At 40.3% G+C, this 15,422-nt stretch overlaps 1 protein-coding gene across 1 annotated transcript in view; it reads right to left on the bottom strand.

The window, feature by feature from the left end:
• AMPH (amphiphysin) overlaps positions 1-15,422 on the bottom strand; it is a 101,647-nt gene that overhangs the window by 46,078 nt on the left and 40,147 nt on the right. Inside the window, exons 4-8 of the mRNA XM_015570468.1 lie at positions 12,621-12,715; positions 11,062-11,157; positions 4,073-4,180; positions 2,140-2,225; positions 611-686 (exon numbers count right to left, since the gene is read on the bottom strand). Coding sequence (XP_015425954.1) covers positions 611-686; positions 2,140-2,225; positions 4,073-4,180; positions 11,062-11,157; positions 12,621-12,715 — 461 coding nt within the window. The remainder of the gene's footprint in view (positions 1-610; positions 687-2,139; positions 2,226-4,072; positions 4,181-11,061; positions 11,158-12,620; positions 12,716-15,422) is intronic.

Genomic DNA, 15,422 nt, shown 5'->3' with positions numbered 1-15,422 from the left:
TGCCTACTCAGGCTATTGCCCCCCAAAAAGGTTTATTGAAAAGTTAGAATTTGTGTCAAAAAGGTCACAAACACAAATAAACTTTTAAAACTTTAAACATATTTCTTAACCAGAGTACAGAACAGAAAACAAAAAAAAAGTAACTGTTTACATGGACTCTGCTAGAGATAAAGTCGTACAAACAACCAGTTGCTAAGCCAGAGAGCACCAATGGACAGCACATCTGCTGATTATCTGAATATTTGGAGACATACTTTCCTCAGCTTAAAGTATCACTTGAAACTCCAACATTAAAAACTGATAGAAAAACAAACAAACTCAAAACTCTGAAACTGTGACAATGACAAAAGTAATTTCAGAAGAGAAATCAAAGCAGCAAGTGATTCGTGAGAGCATGTTTGTATGCCCACGCACTAAAATCTTTGTCAGATATAAAGAACTATATGGTCATAACAAAAAATTTGTGGGAATATTACTAAGAGTAATAATACACTATTAAAAACAACATGCAAGTGACCGCATTCTTTGTATGCTATGCCACTTCATTTGTTCCAGAATAAATGTTTCTTTACTTTATATTCCATATGTAAAAGCAATCATCATTACTCACCACAGCAATTTCCTTATGAAACTTGGCCTCAAGGCTAGAGACATTTTTGAAGGTATTGACATAGAATCCAACTCGTCTACCAAGAGGAAAGAATGGAAGGGAAAGACCAGTGAGCAAAACTGTATTTTAAATAAATATTTATTGTTGAAAGTATTACATATGTCCTCCCACTTCCCCCATTGACCCCTTCTAACCTGACCCTGCTCGAAGCTCAGGCCTTGACATTATATAAACATACGTAAACATATATTAATAAAGAAAACCATGGTAGAAGGTGCTTGGGAAATAGTAAGTACTAAAGAGAGTCAGACCGGAAGCCAAGGAGACAGAGCCTGGTGGTATAGACCTGTGCTCTGAGACAGAGGACCTTCCTGACTGCAAAGCACAGTGTTTATCTGCAGGCAATGGTTATTGGTGGCCTCTGGCCACGTTTGCGAGAGGGGAAAGGAGAGGGCCTGGATGTGCATTTGAGAAAGTAACTAAGGCAAAAGCTGCATGGGAGGGAAGAGACTGCAGATGCCGACAACCGTGCAGGGGACCCGACTCATTGTACTGTTGGCAGAGAAGTCTTCTTGGGCACTTTATGTGACAACTCAGCACCCCTTTTCCAGGACCCCAGTTAACCAGTCAGTGATTCCTCATACCTCCCCTCCATTACTCAACAAAGGGCTTATCCAACACTGGGTGCATGCCTGGTGGTGGGATAAGGTGGCTCCAAGAACTAGCAATCTCACTAGAGGAGACTGATTAATGAACACAGGCTCCATTAATACTGGTAAGGGAAAGAAGCAGGGTGTAAATGTTAAAGTTATCACAAAGGCCATACATGACTAAATATCAATAATAACTAGATCGGACAGAAATAGCTAAAGAAACTGGAGAGGTGAGGGGAATAAGGAGTCCTGTGCCAGCTGTGAACATCTGTTTGAGAAGACAAACGTAGGCTGTCCTCAAGAGCAGGTCAGATTTAAACAGAAGGTGGGTGCTGATGGGGGGAGGTAGCTGAAGTTGATTGATGAGTACTGTTTTATTTTCATTAATATGTCACTATGATGAACCAAATCCTAATGAAGATCTATGAATTAAAATGTGCACAGCTTTACCATTTATTTCCTTAGAATAAGTTTCTTGAGTGTAAATGCTATGTGAGAGGGCATCCTTGTAAACTTCAGGGTTAAGGGAAATTCTCCTAATGCCTTTAATTGAGATTTGAGTCTCCACTTGATAACTATATCAAGGTTTAACTGTGACATCCAATATGGCAACTGCTAGCTACATGAGGTTATTTAAATCTAAGTGAATCAAACCTAAATAAGCTTAATTTAAAATTCAGTTACATTCCAAGTACTCAACAGCCAGCCACATGTGGCAAGTATCTCCCATATGGGAAAGCGTTGACATAGAACACTTCCACTGACAGCGCTGAACTGTCACAGGCAACAAGGACAAGATACGGCATATTCACTGTATATTCACTGTTCTTAAACTTCTAAAAGGGACAGGTACAACCTGTACAAGAACATCTTTACCTTGACCATAACGATGGTAACTCCTCTTGCAAGTCAACGTTAAACTCTTCAAACACTTTCTGTGCTTTCTGAAATTCCTCTTCTGCCTAGAAATGACACATAACATGTGTTTACACTAAAAAAAAATCACATAACACAAGCCATTTCAACTTAATCATCTATACTAATAAAAGGGTAATATGCAAATGGTCAGGATGCCCTCACCCATAACGACCAATCAGCTGGAGGCTGTGTGCGCAGCAGGCATGGTGGGCGGGGACTTGCAGCTTCAGGGAGGGGAGGTGGGGCATGGCTGAGGCCTCTCCATGTGCCTGCATCAGGGGTCCGCAGGCCTCCGCGGTGGCCAGCCCCAGGGGTCCACAGGCCTTCCCCGGCCTACCTCTTTGGGGCAATCCATCAAGGAGCCCCAGATGGGTGGGCAGGGCCTACCTCCTTGGGGCAATGGATCACGGGGCTCCCACACTGTAACAGGGCACAGGCCAGGCTGGGAACCCCTCCTCCCCTGAGTGCACAAATTTCATGCACTGGGCCACTACTAGTTTAATATAAAATAGGAATAGCTTTATGGAAGCCTGAAAACATTTTGGGTAGAAGAAAAATCACTCTGCTTATTACCTACATATTTTTTTCAATAAATGTGAAATATTAAGTTTTAGGAAAACTGAATTAAATATAATGGGCTCTTACATTCTCTGGCAGATTCATTCATTCTATAAAAATCTGTTAACGGCCTGTTACACACGGCTCTGGATGTGAATATGGATGCTTCCCTAAGAAATCCCCAGTCTAGTGGGAAGTCTAAATTACATTGAAAGACAGGACTTGTAAAATGTTATGAAGTATGTTGTTGTGGAAGATGGTGGAAAGAAAGGCTCCATAGAGAAGGTAATATTTTTTTAACTGAATCTTGAAGAAGGGAGAGGCTAAAGCATTGCAATATGTAAAGATAGAGTTCCTTGGGTTGGAATTTCAGTGCACGAACCTTGTGAATTTGTCTTATCACTTTTTACCTCAGCTACCTCATTCATAAAATGGAGGTAGTAATGCCCACTGACAGGTGGTGGGAGTATTAAGGAAAGGTGACGTGGATGAAGTGTTGAACATGTGGCTGGTACCTCTGAGGCCTCACATGAAGAACAGCTGTTATTGTGGCTGCTCAGGAACTGATATGTAGGTCATGGAGCCTCTAGCTCAGGATGAGTGCACAGAAGGAGAGGAGAGGGAAAAAATTCATGGAAGTTGATAAGGATAAAGGGATGAGTCACAACCAAATAGAGAAGGTTGCACATGCTGTGCTAAGCAATTTAATTTTTTTCTACAGGCAATGGAAGCCATTAAAAGACGTAAGCAATGAGAAACATATCTAAATATGTGCTGTAGGAAGACCAGGCAGCTGTGTGTAGGCAGAGAGGAGGAAGCAAGACTGGAAGAGAAGGGAGTAGTTATCAGGTGTCATAAATTAAGTGGCATCTGTAAATGTATGACATACTGTAAAAGTTACTAAAATGGGTTTCCTAAAGAAAATGAATGCTATGCAAATCTAGCACATGTCTGTACTCTCAATCACAAGTTATGTCTGAGATTTTCAAACTCAGTTCCCTATCTGCATCTGCACTTTAGCATCAGGGTGGAGCACAAACACAGAGAGAAGTACAGGAACACACTACTTTCTCTGATCCTACAGCATTGTTGGGGGGCCAAGTCTACTCTGATCAAAATGCACGAGTCGTGTCACCCCTGAGAACTCGACAATAATATCAGAAACCTTATCTTCAACTCAAAATTATGGAAAGAGGCCCACAAGCGCCATGTTTCAGTTTAAACTCCGTCCTGATCCCAATATCCTTTAAAAAGGAAATATTTCATTTTTAGAAGCAAAGTTGCTATAGGCCACAGAACATGGAATGGTTTCAACAGAAAGATCACTCCCTACCTTAGAGATTCGACTCTCGTCCTTCCTCTTGGAGCTCTGCAAAGCCTCCAGGTGGTGGCGGGCACTGTCATAGTCAACCAGCTTCCTGCTGCGCTTGGCGATGCGATTCTGCCGATGGAAAATATGTGCGTGAAGAAAGAGACCTGGTGAGATATATTTTTTAATTTATTTTTTTTTTTACTGCTAAAATGCTTTCTTTGTCCAGAGTAGCTGAGATCTTAGCTGGAGATCAAGGTGAACTGGAATTTTAGTAGATAAGTGACCCCTGGAAATCAGACTACTGCCTTCAATCATTTGTGTGAAAACCATTAGGTAAATAGCTTCCCTTCTGATAAAAATCAAACCAGTCATGAGGAGTGGAAAGCAGAATTTATAGTCAAAGACCAGAAAAAGTCTAGTCGTGGTTGAGAGAAGCAGGTAAACCTATTCACTTGATTAGCCTGTATTTTAAATCTTTAAATGTTCTATTTTCAAAATAGTAGAAGACTATAGTAGAATTAGCTTTATAATTCTAATTACACTCGCACCAACAGCAGTTCTACAAAGCAGATTTATAAAGCAGTTCTATATTTATAAAGCAGTTCTCTAAAGTAGATTCTTAGGAATAAAAATCCTTTTTCTTAGACATGTTCCTCAATCTGTGTGTTCATTGGAGTCATCTCAGGAGTTTAAAAAAGACATGGATTCCTAGAGACTTCTGCCCTCAGGACACAGAGAGCTGCAAAGAATATCCCTCCCACATAAACAAGAACAAATCTGAATACTCCATAAGGACATAATTTTCTTGATTGTATCAGAGACCTGAGGTCACAAGGCAATAAAATAATCTGAATTCTAAAGAGGGACAAGTCCCTCCAATGAAAGAAGAGACATGCGAGCCATTTCACCTTGGCAGGGTACAGGTAAAAGTTGTCTCCTAGATGCAAATGGGTAAGAAGAGGCCAACTAAAATTTTAACAAATCATCAAAGCCTTAGTGGTGGCTAATGTCTAGTTTAGAATAGTTGGGTGTCAAGACACAAGGGGACATCGCATTTATGGGGAGCCCTTTCCTTGGGCCTCTACTGGATGTATCAGAAGGTTGAGGACAAGAAACTCCCTTGCAGCGTGGGGAGAATGAGGGGACCTCTGACTGCTGGGGGAGGACACACAGCCCTAACCAGTTCCACGGAACTTCTCCTCTTACAAAGCAAACGCTTTAAGCTGTTGGAGGAGACAGCAACAGATCCTCTCGCCTGCAGAGGCCAGATCTGCTGCTTCTGAGAAGTAGAAGCAAAACCAATCTGCTCTGGTGACAGGACAGAACCCCTCTGGCCCCTAGAATGCCTGCAGAGATAACTGCTACCCAGAGGGTAAGTGGCTACCCACGTGGGAAAGACATAACATCTTCTTGTGTACAAGATATGACAGAGGGGGGTTCTCACGAGGGCAGAGGCAGAAAACTACTGTTCAAGACCAACCACAGGTACACGGTAAAGTCTACCTAACACAAGGACAAGAGAGTATAACAGAAAACAGCCCTGCTCCCACTACCAGTCTAGTACTGAAAACAAGCGATAGTTGCCTACCACTGGAGGAAAGACAAGTTCACAGCGAAAGACCACATGCCCTCTGCAATGCAGGCATAAAAGGACAACTTAAATCTGATGGGGAGCAGGAACACTGAGAAAAACTCTCTGGCATCCACTGGCCCACAATATGTGAGTCAAAAAAGAAGCAAAAACTAGACTTCAACTTAAGAGTCTGAAAACATTATAGGTGTTAGCACAAGCACAAAGCAGTATAGCCCATAAAGCAGTGGTTCTCAACCTTCTGGCCCTTTAAATACAGTTCCTCATGTTGTGACCCAACCATAAAATTATTTTTGTTGCTACTTCAGAACAGTAATGTTCTACTGTTATGAATCGCAATGTAAATATCTGATATCCAGGATGGTCTTAGGCGACCCCTGTGAAAGGGTCATTCAACCGCCAAAGGGGTCGCACCCACAGGTTGAGAACCACTGCCATAAAGGATTCTGAAAGCCAGAGTGCACTGAAAGTAACAACAGTGACAACAAAACCCAAACCCAGCCCAAGTTACAGTGACACTGATTTGAACTCCCACACCAATAGTCTGACGAAAAAAGACATAAATATTACTTCAATCTTTACTTTTCTATATATGCTGTGAAGCATTCAATAAAAAATTATGAAATAGGACCCATAAGAAATGAGTAACAACCCATAAGAGAAGATATTAACCTCTAATTTGTCCAGAATTGCTTAGGAAGTCTGTTCCAAATGATAAATTAGATAACAGCTCCCCTACCCACCAGTGCCTAGAGGAGGGTGAGGCAAGTGAGACACCTAGGGCACAAATCTTAAGAGGCTCTCACCCTCAGGATCATGTAAGTGCAGGATCACCAACCAGGAAGAGGTGCTTCCTAATCATTTTGAATCCTAATGGCCTCACTTGCCTCACTCTGTCCCAGACCTACTCCCAACTCTTGGTAGAACTTCTTCTACCAGCTCCCATGTTTCTCTGGCAGACTATCATTCAATTATTACCATCTGTCACCCTATGATATTCCTCTACACCCCCTGCAGGGCTGGTGAGAGGTGGGCTGGGGAAGTTTCTCTCATTCCAATCTCTTTCATTTTACCCTCTGTACCTACCATTTCCAGCTGTTGTTAGTAGTGGAAAGTATGGCTGACATACCACATTCACTTAAACATATGTGACGAATAAGCCCAGACAGGGTAAAAAGAGTCCTTCAATAAAATATGGTGGATACAATGGCCTATGGGATGACAGAGCTAATCATTTTTAGCAAATATCTGTTAAATCCAAAGGAAAACTGTCCTTTGAAACAGTGGCCTGTGTAACTATAGGCAAACTTATATAAAGCTCTTCTCTGTGGACTTTGCTCCAAGAAGCAAAACCCTGATTCTCTGAAGATGAATTAGATTTTCGAAAGCAGCCAAAATTCAATTACTTCCAAGCCTGGGAATAAGATGAAATAGTGCACTGGGTCATCTTAGATTTTGTTCAAAACAAGAAGTGAAGTAAATAATGTGACTTATTTTCCTGTGCGACAAGTCAATTACAGAGTACAACTCACCATGTAGAAGTGACTATGTTGAAGGCCATTCCTCATTTTGATGCAGACAGTTTTGCATTAGAAAAACAAATCAATCTTATTTCCTTATCTATCTGATACTTGGAAAACTTGAAAAAAGAGAACCGAATCTCCTAAGTAAGGGTAGAGTTAATGCACTTTAGCTTTTATATAGAAAATGATACAATTCTTATTTCATCCATCCAACCCAATCTAAATTTCTTTAGATTTCCCACTGTGTACTGACCTTATGCAGTAAAAAAAAAAAAAAAAAAAAAAAGTATTTTACTGCATTTTAAAAATTTCAATAATTACCCCAGTTTGAGATTCATTTTGGCACCATGCTGTAAATATATAATTAGTTGCTCATGCTTGGTCGCTAGATAGAATCTAAACTACATTTTACAATAACTGCTCACAGCTGTAAGCCTGCCTGGGTTAGTGACAAGCTGGCTCTTATTGCAACATTGGTTTCAGATATTAATGCTGCATAATAAGAACCATTACACTGGGGGCCCTGCCAATCACAGTTGGAGAAGTCAAACATATCCCCTCATGAAGGGTACTCCATAGACCTCACTGATGAGCTGCAGTAAATATTTGGAAATTTGCCTTAAGTTTTATGACACATGGCCTGTTGATTTTAATGGGAGGGAAGGAAGTCAACTGTGTTCCATGCTGTGAAAATTCTCCACTCAGTATTTTTAATCATAATCCTCCTTTCCATTAATAACGCATTCATTCCATAACCACTTGGCACTAACTTTTTAAAGAAATCAAGTCTATATCTACTTCTAACTTCCTTTTCAGAGAAGAAAAGTCTTTCAAGTATCAGAAACAGCTACCCCCGCCCCCAATTCCAAACTGTTGCCTTTCCAAGTTAAACACTGCTATTTCCTCAACTCTTCGTCATAGGACACGGTTGCACAATGTTCTCTCTGGGTTGAAACTCTATGTGTATGCTACGGCAAGAGAGAGAGATTGTTTCAGCCTGGTTCTATGATACAGGTAAAACCATGACATGTATTTCATTTATCTTCAGCGTATCAACACAGATATTATTCCCAAATCTCTAGGGTAAAGACATTTCAGTAACTGGAGGACCATCTTTGTGCATGACCTCAAGAAAAGAACTGCTAAGTAAAAGTGCTACTGAGTCCTTCATCTTTCTGACATGGAACACGCTAAAAAGACATAGTCCATCATGATTTTATTTTAATCTCCATATTGCAATGCAGGTACTTCTGTGTGCATTTGTCTTCTGAAACATGGCCAATTTCCAAGTAGCTATTGCTGGGCAGTACCATAACAACTAAGATTAAGATTCTTTTTTGTTGTTGTTAATCCTCACCCAAGAATATTTTCCATTGATTTCCCCTCCCTCGCCCCCACCCCCTTAGGGAGAGTGGAAGAGAGAGGGAAAGACAGAGAGGAACAGTGATGTGAGAGAAACACATCCATTGGTTGTCTCCTGCATGAGTCTGACCAGGGCCCGGCTGGGGAGGAGCCTGCAACCAACGTATGTGCCCTTGACCAAAATTGAACCCGGGACCCTTTGGTCTGCAGGCTGACGCTTTATCACTGAGCCAGACCAGCTAGGGCAAAACTGAGATTCTTCACATTTTTTTGATGACACTACATTTTTGCTGTGAAACTCAACAACTTTTCTTATGTGTCTTCTATAGTCAGTCACTACCTTCATTGGTTTTGCGAAGTCATACTATGAATAGTATATATGAACAATTTAGACACATCGTCACAAGCTGCTTGGAAAATTTCAAGTAGGAGGACAAAATTTTCCTTTATCCTCTTCTAATTAATTGGGAAGTTGTTTTTGTGGAGGTTAAATTGCCATGCAGTAAATGATATTTTAAAGTGTGATAATGATTCTGAGACTATTTTCTTCACAAATGCTATAAATTCCAAGATGAGATCTGAATATTATCAAATAATTTGAAGATAGCCAAAAACATGCTTCCTGTAGGCTAGTGCATGCAGTTTTACAGAATTGAAAAAATGTTTTTAATTTAATTTTTTAATGTTTTATCAAATTAAAAAGGCTGACATTTACCTTTTAATTGGATATACTTAGGCAATGGCTCAATAAAGCCTTCTGCTGCTGTCACGATGACTTCTTGAGAATCTATCATTTGGAGTTGTTCTCTGTGACATTTTGCCAACAAGGCTAATGTATCTAGTCTAATCCACTTAGGTTCTTGATGGGTGCCCCTGGTATCTCAAAACACACTTTTGAGATGTTGGCCAATAGTGTTAGGAATTCTGGGTGGGCCCAAGAAAACTAATTTATTGATATGAAGGCTCTTTTGGCCAAGACGCTTCACTATGTTTCATGGCCAAGGCCAGTGCACATTACTGCAGCTAGTTCCCTGGTGTTGGGCAATGGCTCCAAAGAAGGCCAGGTAAGAATGAAACTGCCCTAGCCAGTTTGGCTCAGTGGGTAGAGCATTGGTCTGTGGACTTGAAGGGTCCCAGGTTCGATTCTGGTCAAGGACACATGCCCAGTTGCAGGCTCAATCCCCAGTAGGGGGTGTGCAGGAGGCAGCCGTCAATGATTCTCAATGATTCTTGCTCATCACTGATGTTTCTAGCTCTCTCATCCTCTCCTTTCCTCTCTGAAATCAATAAAAATATATATTTTTTAAAAAAGAATGGAACTTCCCATCAGAAGTCACCTAATAAGAAATTGCAGATGCCCACAGACGCTGGCTCATGGCCTTCTCACCCTAGAGAAAGGAAAATATGTGACTGTCTTACCTGGCACTCTTCTTTGATCAGGGAAAACAATTTTAGGCAACGGGACAGCTTATTAAGGGTACCATTTGCTGTATACAACCTAGATGGTTTACAAACCATCTTTACCTCCAGGATCAATTCCATATCTGCAATATTCAAACTTTCACCTGTGTATTTCCCTTTCAATGGCTCCAAGTGTCACATGAGCCAAATGTTTTAGACAAGATATTTTTAGATCCAAATGCAAATGAATTTGAAATGCTTATATCCTATTACAATTGGCCCTTTAACAACACAGATTGGACCTGCACAGGTTCACTTACTTATACGTAGATTTTGTCAATAAATACACGTTGGCTATTCTTACCCTCCAGTTTCACATTTTCAGATTCAACCAAACACAGATCAAAACAGTATTTTCAATCCACAGTTTTGAATTCGCAGTAGAGAGCTAACTGTATGCACTGCTCAACACCGTTTTATACGGTGCCTTTATATAAGGCACTTGAGCGTCGATGAATTTTGGTATCCTCAGGGGTCCTGGAAACAATCCCCTATGAATACCCAAGGTCAACGGTAGTTGAGTTTTGGGGGCACCAAAAGTTATATGTGGATTTTTTACTGCATGGGGGTCAGTACCTCTAAACCCCATGTTGTTCAAGGGTCAAATGTAGTTCAATTTGAAACTGAAATTCCAAGAGAGAAAAAATATGCAGGTGTGCTATGGACACATGCAAAATAAACAGTTCACAAAGAAAGAACAGACTTGGCCCTCACATTTGCAATGAAGTTTCTCCTTTCCTTGTAACTGCTGTTTATTCTAATGGACATTCTTGTCAAATGGTATATAATAAAACATTTTCAAAATAAAAAAGGTTAAAATTTGGTGGGAATCTCTGATTTCTGACTTGATAGCTATGGGATTAAAAAGACTTATGTAGAGAAAAGCTGAAGCAGTTAACGAAAGGGGAAAATGGAATTTTCTAACTACATTTTATTTCAAATGGATAGGACAGAATAAAAAATCTCATTAAATAAATGAAAAGTTACCAACTGTCTTTGACTCCTCCTGCCCATGTTTCAATAAGCACCTGGGACCATTTGCTTCTTTGCTTTATAGACACAGAGTAAAATACCTTTATGTCAGGAAATTGGCCCAGATAGGTATCCAGTGTCAGCAGGGATCCATCCACTAGTTTTTGATGGAAGTCTTCCCCTGAAATCTCACATTTCTAAAAAAAAAAAAAAAAACAAAAAAACAGAGAGAGATAACTGAATACCTTTCACTAAACTTCCAAAAAATTCTGAAACTAAAAAATTAGATAACTAGCCCTGACTGGTTTGGCTCAGTGGATAGAGCGCCGGCCTGCGGACTTGAGGGTCCCAGGTTCGATTCCAGTCAAGGGCATATACCTTGGTTGCGGGCACATCCCCGGTGGGGAGTGTGCAGGAGGCAGCTGGTCGATGTTTCTCTCTCATCGATGTTTCTAGCTCTCTATCCCTCTCCCTTCCTCTCTGTAAAAAAATCAATAAAATATATTTTTAAAAATTAGATAACTAGATAGATGCTAGAAAGAATGTGGATTGTTTAATAATACAATAAAATTTCTAGGCTGTTTGGCTACCAGTTCTAAATGACAATACAGGTTATTTAAAGGTTTAGCTCATTAACAAGTTCCTGATGCTGAATTATAAAGAATGTTGACTTCGACCAGCTCAGTGATTGAGCATTGACCTATGAACCAGGAGGTCACGGTTCAATTCCCAGTCAGGGCACATGCCCAGGGTGCAGGAGGCAACCGATCAATGATTCTCTCTCTCCCTCTCTCTTTCTCTCTAAAATCAATAAAAATATATTTTTAAAAAAGAATGTAGATCCCCACATTCTTCACAGGCGACCTTTGGGACTGTGAAGAATTTCACGTAGACTGCTTCCAAAGCCTTCCAGGAAATCAGAAACCACTTCAAACAAACAATAAACCATTGCTGAAGCTTCCACAGAGAGAAAAGAAAATTTACAGTCATAATGGAAAAGCACCTTCCGATTATGATAAAGACACAATGAATATCTAAAATTATTGTCATTATTATTATTATTATTATTATTATTCCTACTACGATTCCTATGTATAGGCATTGGGTTAAATCAGTGGTTTTCAACCTGTTTCATCTTTGGCACACATAAATTACTAAAATTCTGTGGCACACCAAAAATATATATATTTGCTGATCTGACAAAAATAGGTATAATTTTGATTCATTCACACAGGTGGCTATTATTGTGTAGGCTGTTGTTAATTTTTTTGACAGTCTAAGAAAAAAAAGGTCAGTGCCTCTGACTAAATAGGTACTGCATGTTTTACAAATTCTTGCAGCACACCGGTTGAGGTACACCAATTGAAAATCACTGGGTTAAATACGAATGCATGTACGCACATGTCATCTGATTCTCACAATAGCTTTATGAGGAAAGTCTTATTGTTGCCATTACACAAAAGAGAATACTGAAGCCCAGAGATGTTACATACCTGTGTATGTACATGGTGCCTGTGAATGTACATGGTGTCTGTCCCCTCATGATTAAGGCTGAGAAGTGGTAAGAGGGAGTCGGGGAACAGGCTGCGTGAGCAGCATTCGGTGGGAGACTCACAGAAGCCCCCCGAGGCCTCCTGTGTGGGGCCATCCTGGCTCTTACCTCACCAACCGTCTTCACATCTTCCCGCCCATACCAATCAGGCTCATAGACTTCGTGCAGCGACTCGGTGAGCTTCATCGAGGCTTCTTGCATGCCTGGTGTTGGAGAAAAGCAACTCCTGTTAGATAGAAACAGGTGAGGAATTTCTTCCTCCTTCCAAGTGAGAGAAAAATCTTTGTTAATCATTTAAGCAAAAATTGTGGAGGCACAACTGCTAATTGCATCTGTAATTATATCTTTGCTTGAGGGTCTATAAGACTTATCTGACTATAGTGTGCATTTTCTGTTATTTACGTGATAATGATAGATATCAGGTCTTGACAATATGAACCAGGTGTCCTATTCTGAAAACAACAATAATAAAAATATGTCTTATTATGTGTGCTGTCACTTGCTAAACAGCATGGAACCATAAATGAATAGGACACCTAGAATACTTGTCCATAAAACTACAGACTCCTAAAAATGAAATTAATTTAAATGACGTTAAATACAAGAAATAAAGCATTTTTTAGAAGCAGATAGAAGCAAAATCAATACAATTTTAGGACATAACCGTTGAAACTGGTTTAAGTGGCCTAACAATTTTTAAAGGGGAAAAGAAAAGGTTTTCTTTTTCCAATATTATTAAAATCTATATATACTGTTTTAAATCAGAACACTTTTAACTCTATGGGTCAGAATCCTTAGTAGAAAGACATTTGACTATTAATAATAAGAAAGATATAAAGTTTCCAGGTGCAACATGGTGATATAAATGACCACCAAACCTTTTCTACCCCTCCTTCAAAACAAGGAGGTGAAGTGTGGGTTGCCATGGAGACAGCTCCGCCTGAGAACAAATAAGGGGCAATCATTGGCTGCAGACTTGGAGAAGTGCCTCTCCAGCACCAGCGGGAAGGGGTTACCGGGCTGATGGCTTCTTGGCCTTTGTCATGAGGGGAGAGGAAAAGGGGCTGGACAGAGGGAGAGCAGAGGACAACAGAGTGCTGTCATCGGAAGCAAAAACACATCTCATAACTCAATGCCAGTGAATCAAAGATAGAAAAGTTTTTGTTAAACAAAGCTGCAGCCGTCTAGACTCAGCCCCATGCTGGCTGGATTTTGGGGAGTCCATTCTGGGTTCAGTCGTGACAGGAAAAACAAAACAGAAGAAGATGTCTGAAATGACAGAAGTATGTCCTTGCATAGGATGTATAAAAGTCAGTATGTGATTGGTAGTTCCTAGTGCTTTTTCGCTCTCCAGGCGCAGAACACCCCCACTTCCCTCCCCCTGAAAAGGTGATTCCGATTTGGTCTTTGCACATTACTGGTTGGAATGTGACCCAGGGCCAGGCCTCGCTCCATGAAGCACATCACTGAGCATGTCGAAGGAGCCCTTTACCACAGGCGGAAACACCTTAACACGAGAGGAAGCCCAGGCAGGCAAGGTGGGAAAAACAGTGATGACCCCAGTTCCTGCGGACTCCGATGGAACGAGAGTCTTGAAGGTGTGCGGAAAGCCAAACATCATGCCAACAGCTGCATGGGTCCCCAGCGCGTGAGGTGCTCTCTCTTGTACGTGTGGTCATTGTGAGGTGGCAGCACCATGATCTCAGGTTTCCACCATCGCACCCCCCTAAGTACAAGAGTCTGCACTAACAACGTACCCCTGCAATTCAGACCACATTAGTCACTGGATGACTCCCTTCCATGTGCAAGTCTTCTGAAGTTTTTTCCTTACAAATAGCTGTTTAGATAGGTTATTAATGCCTTAGTAGGAAGAAAAGGGAATAATGGTATCACAGGACAAATAACCTTTGTGGTAAAAATAAAACTGCGAATGTAAGCTTAAAATAAAATTCATATGACCTTACTCATTGAGGTTAAAAGCAAAATGTTGCAGTAAATATGTCTAGCAGCCAAAAATAACCACTAATGGCTGTGTGGCTCAGTATGATGGACAATTTGGAAAGAATCTGTTTTGACATAGAAATTGTTTCTAGAACATTCTATACAAAGTACTGGAAGGATGTGCAAGTGAACAAGACACACGCCTTGCTCTTAAGGAGCATAGAGACTGACAGGGAGATTTCAGGGACTCGGAATTCACTCTGCTGACAGATATAAGAGGAAAAAAGCTAAAACCTGTTTCCTTTAATCCCATTTGGTGACATTAAAGCAGAATAGACGCTATGTGACATTTAATAATATCTAATAGCTAACATTTTCTTAAAAGATTTGTGATTTTCGTAGAAGAATTCTGTTTTACTATTAGATAAGGACCACTTCCCTCTCTTCAGAATTTTGGACTTTCTCCAAGGCATTTATTGTAACAATCTCTATTTATATTTGCAACCAAATCTGTGTCTCTCTTTATCATCAAAGATATGTTGCATAGATTACACTGCTACCTGAATCCTCTTTGCTTAAGCTGCCTAAGGGTATATGTTTTAGTTAAAAACAATATCAATTAAAACGATAACCAACAACAGCTATAAACCACCAATAGAATATCTGAAATATTGTAAGTTTTACCCATTGTTTAGAAAAGAGTTGTTTAAGATGACAGGGGTTGCTTCACGTAAAAGGAAGTGTTTAGAGCAGTGGTTCTCAACCTTCCTAATGCCGCGACCCTTTAATACAGTTCCTCATGTTGTGGTGACCCCCAACCATAAAATTATTTTCGTTGCTACTTCATAACTGTAATTTTGCTACTGTTATGAATTGTAATGTAAATATCTGATATGCAGGATGTATTTTCATTGTTACAAACTGAACATATTTAAAGCAGAGTGATTAATCACAAAAACAATATGTAAT

Source organism: Myotis davidii, unplaced genomic scaffold (genome assembly GCF_000327345.1).
Source record: "Myotis davidii unplaced genomic scaffold, ASM32734v1 scaffold2027, whole genome shotgun sequence".
Classification (NCBI taxonomy): domain Eukaryota; kingdom Metazoa; phylum Chordata; class Mammalia; order Chiroptera; family Vespertilionidae; genus Myotis; species Myotis davidii.
The sequence above is the reverse complement of the archived record's forward strand: the minus strand, read 5'-3'. Positions and strand labels throughout refer to the sequence as shown.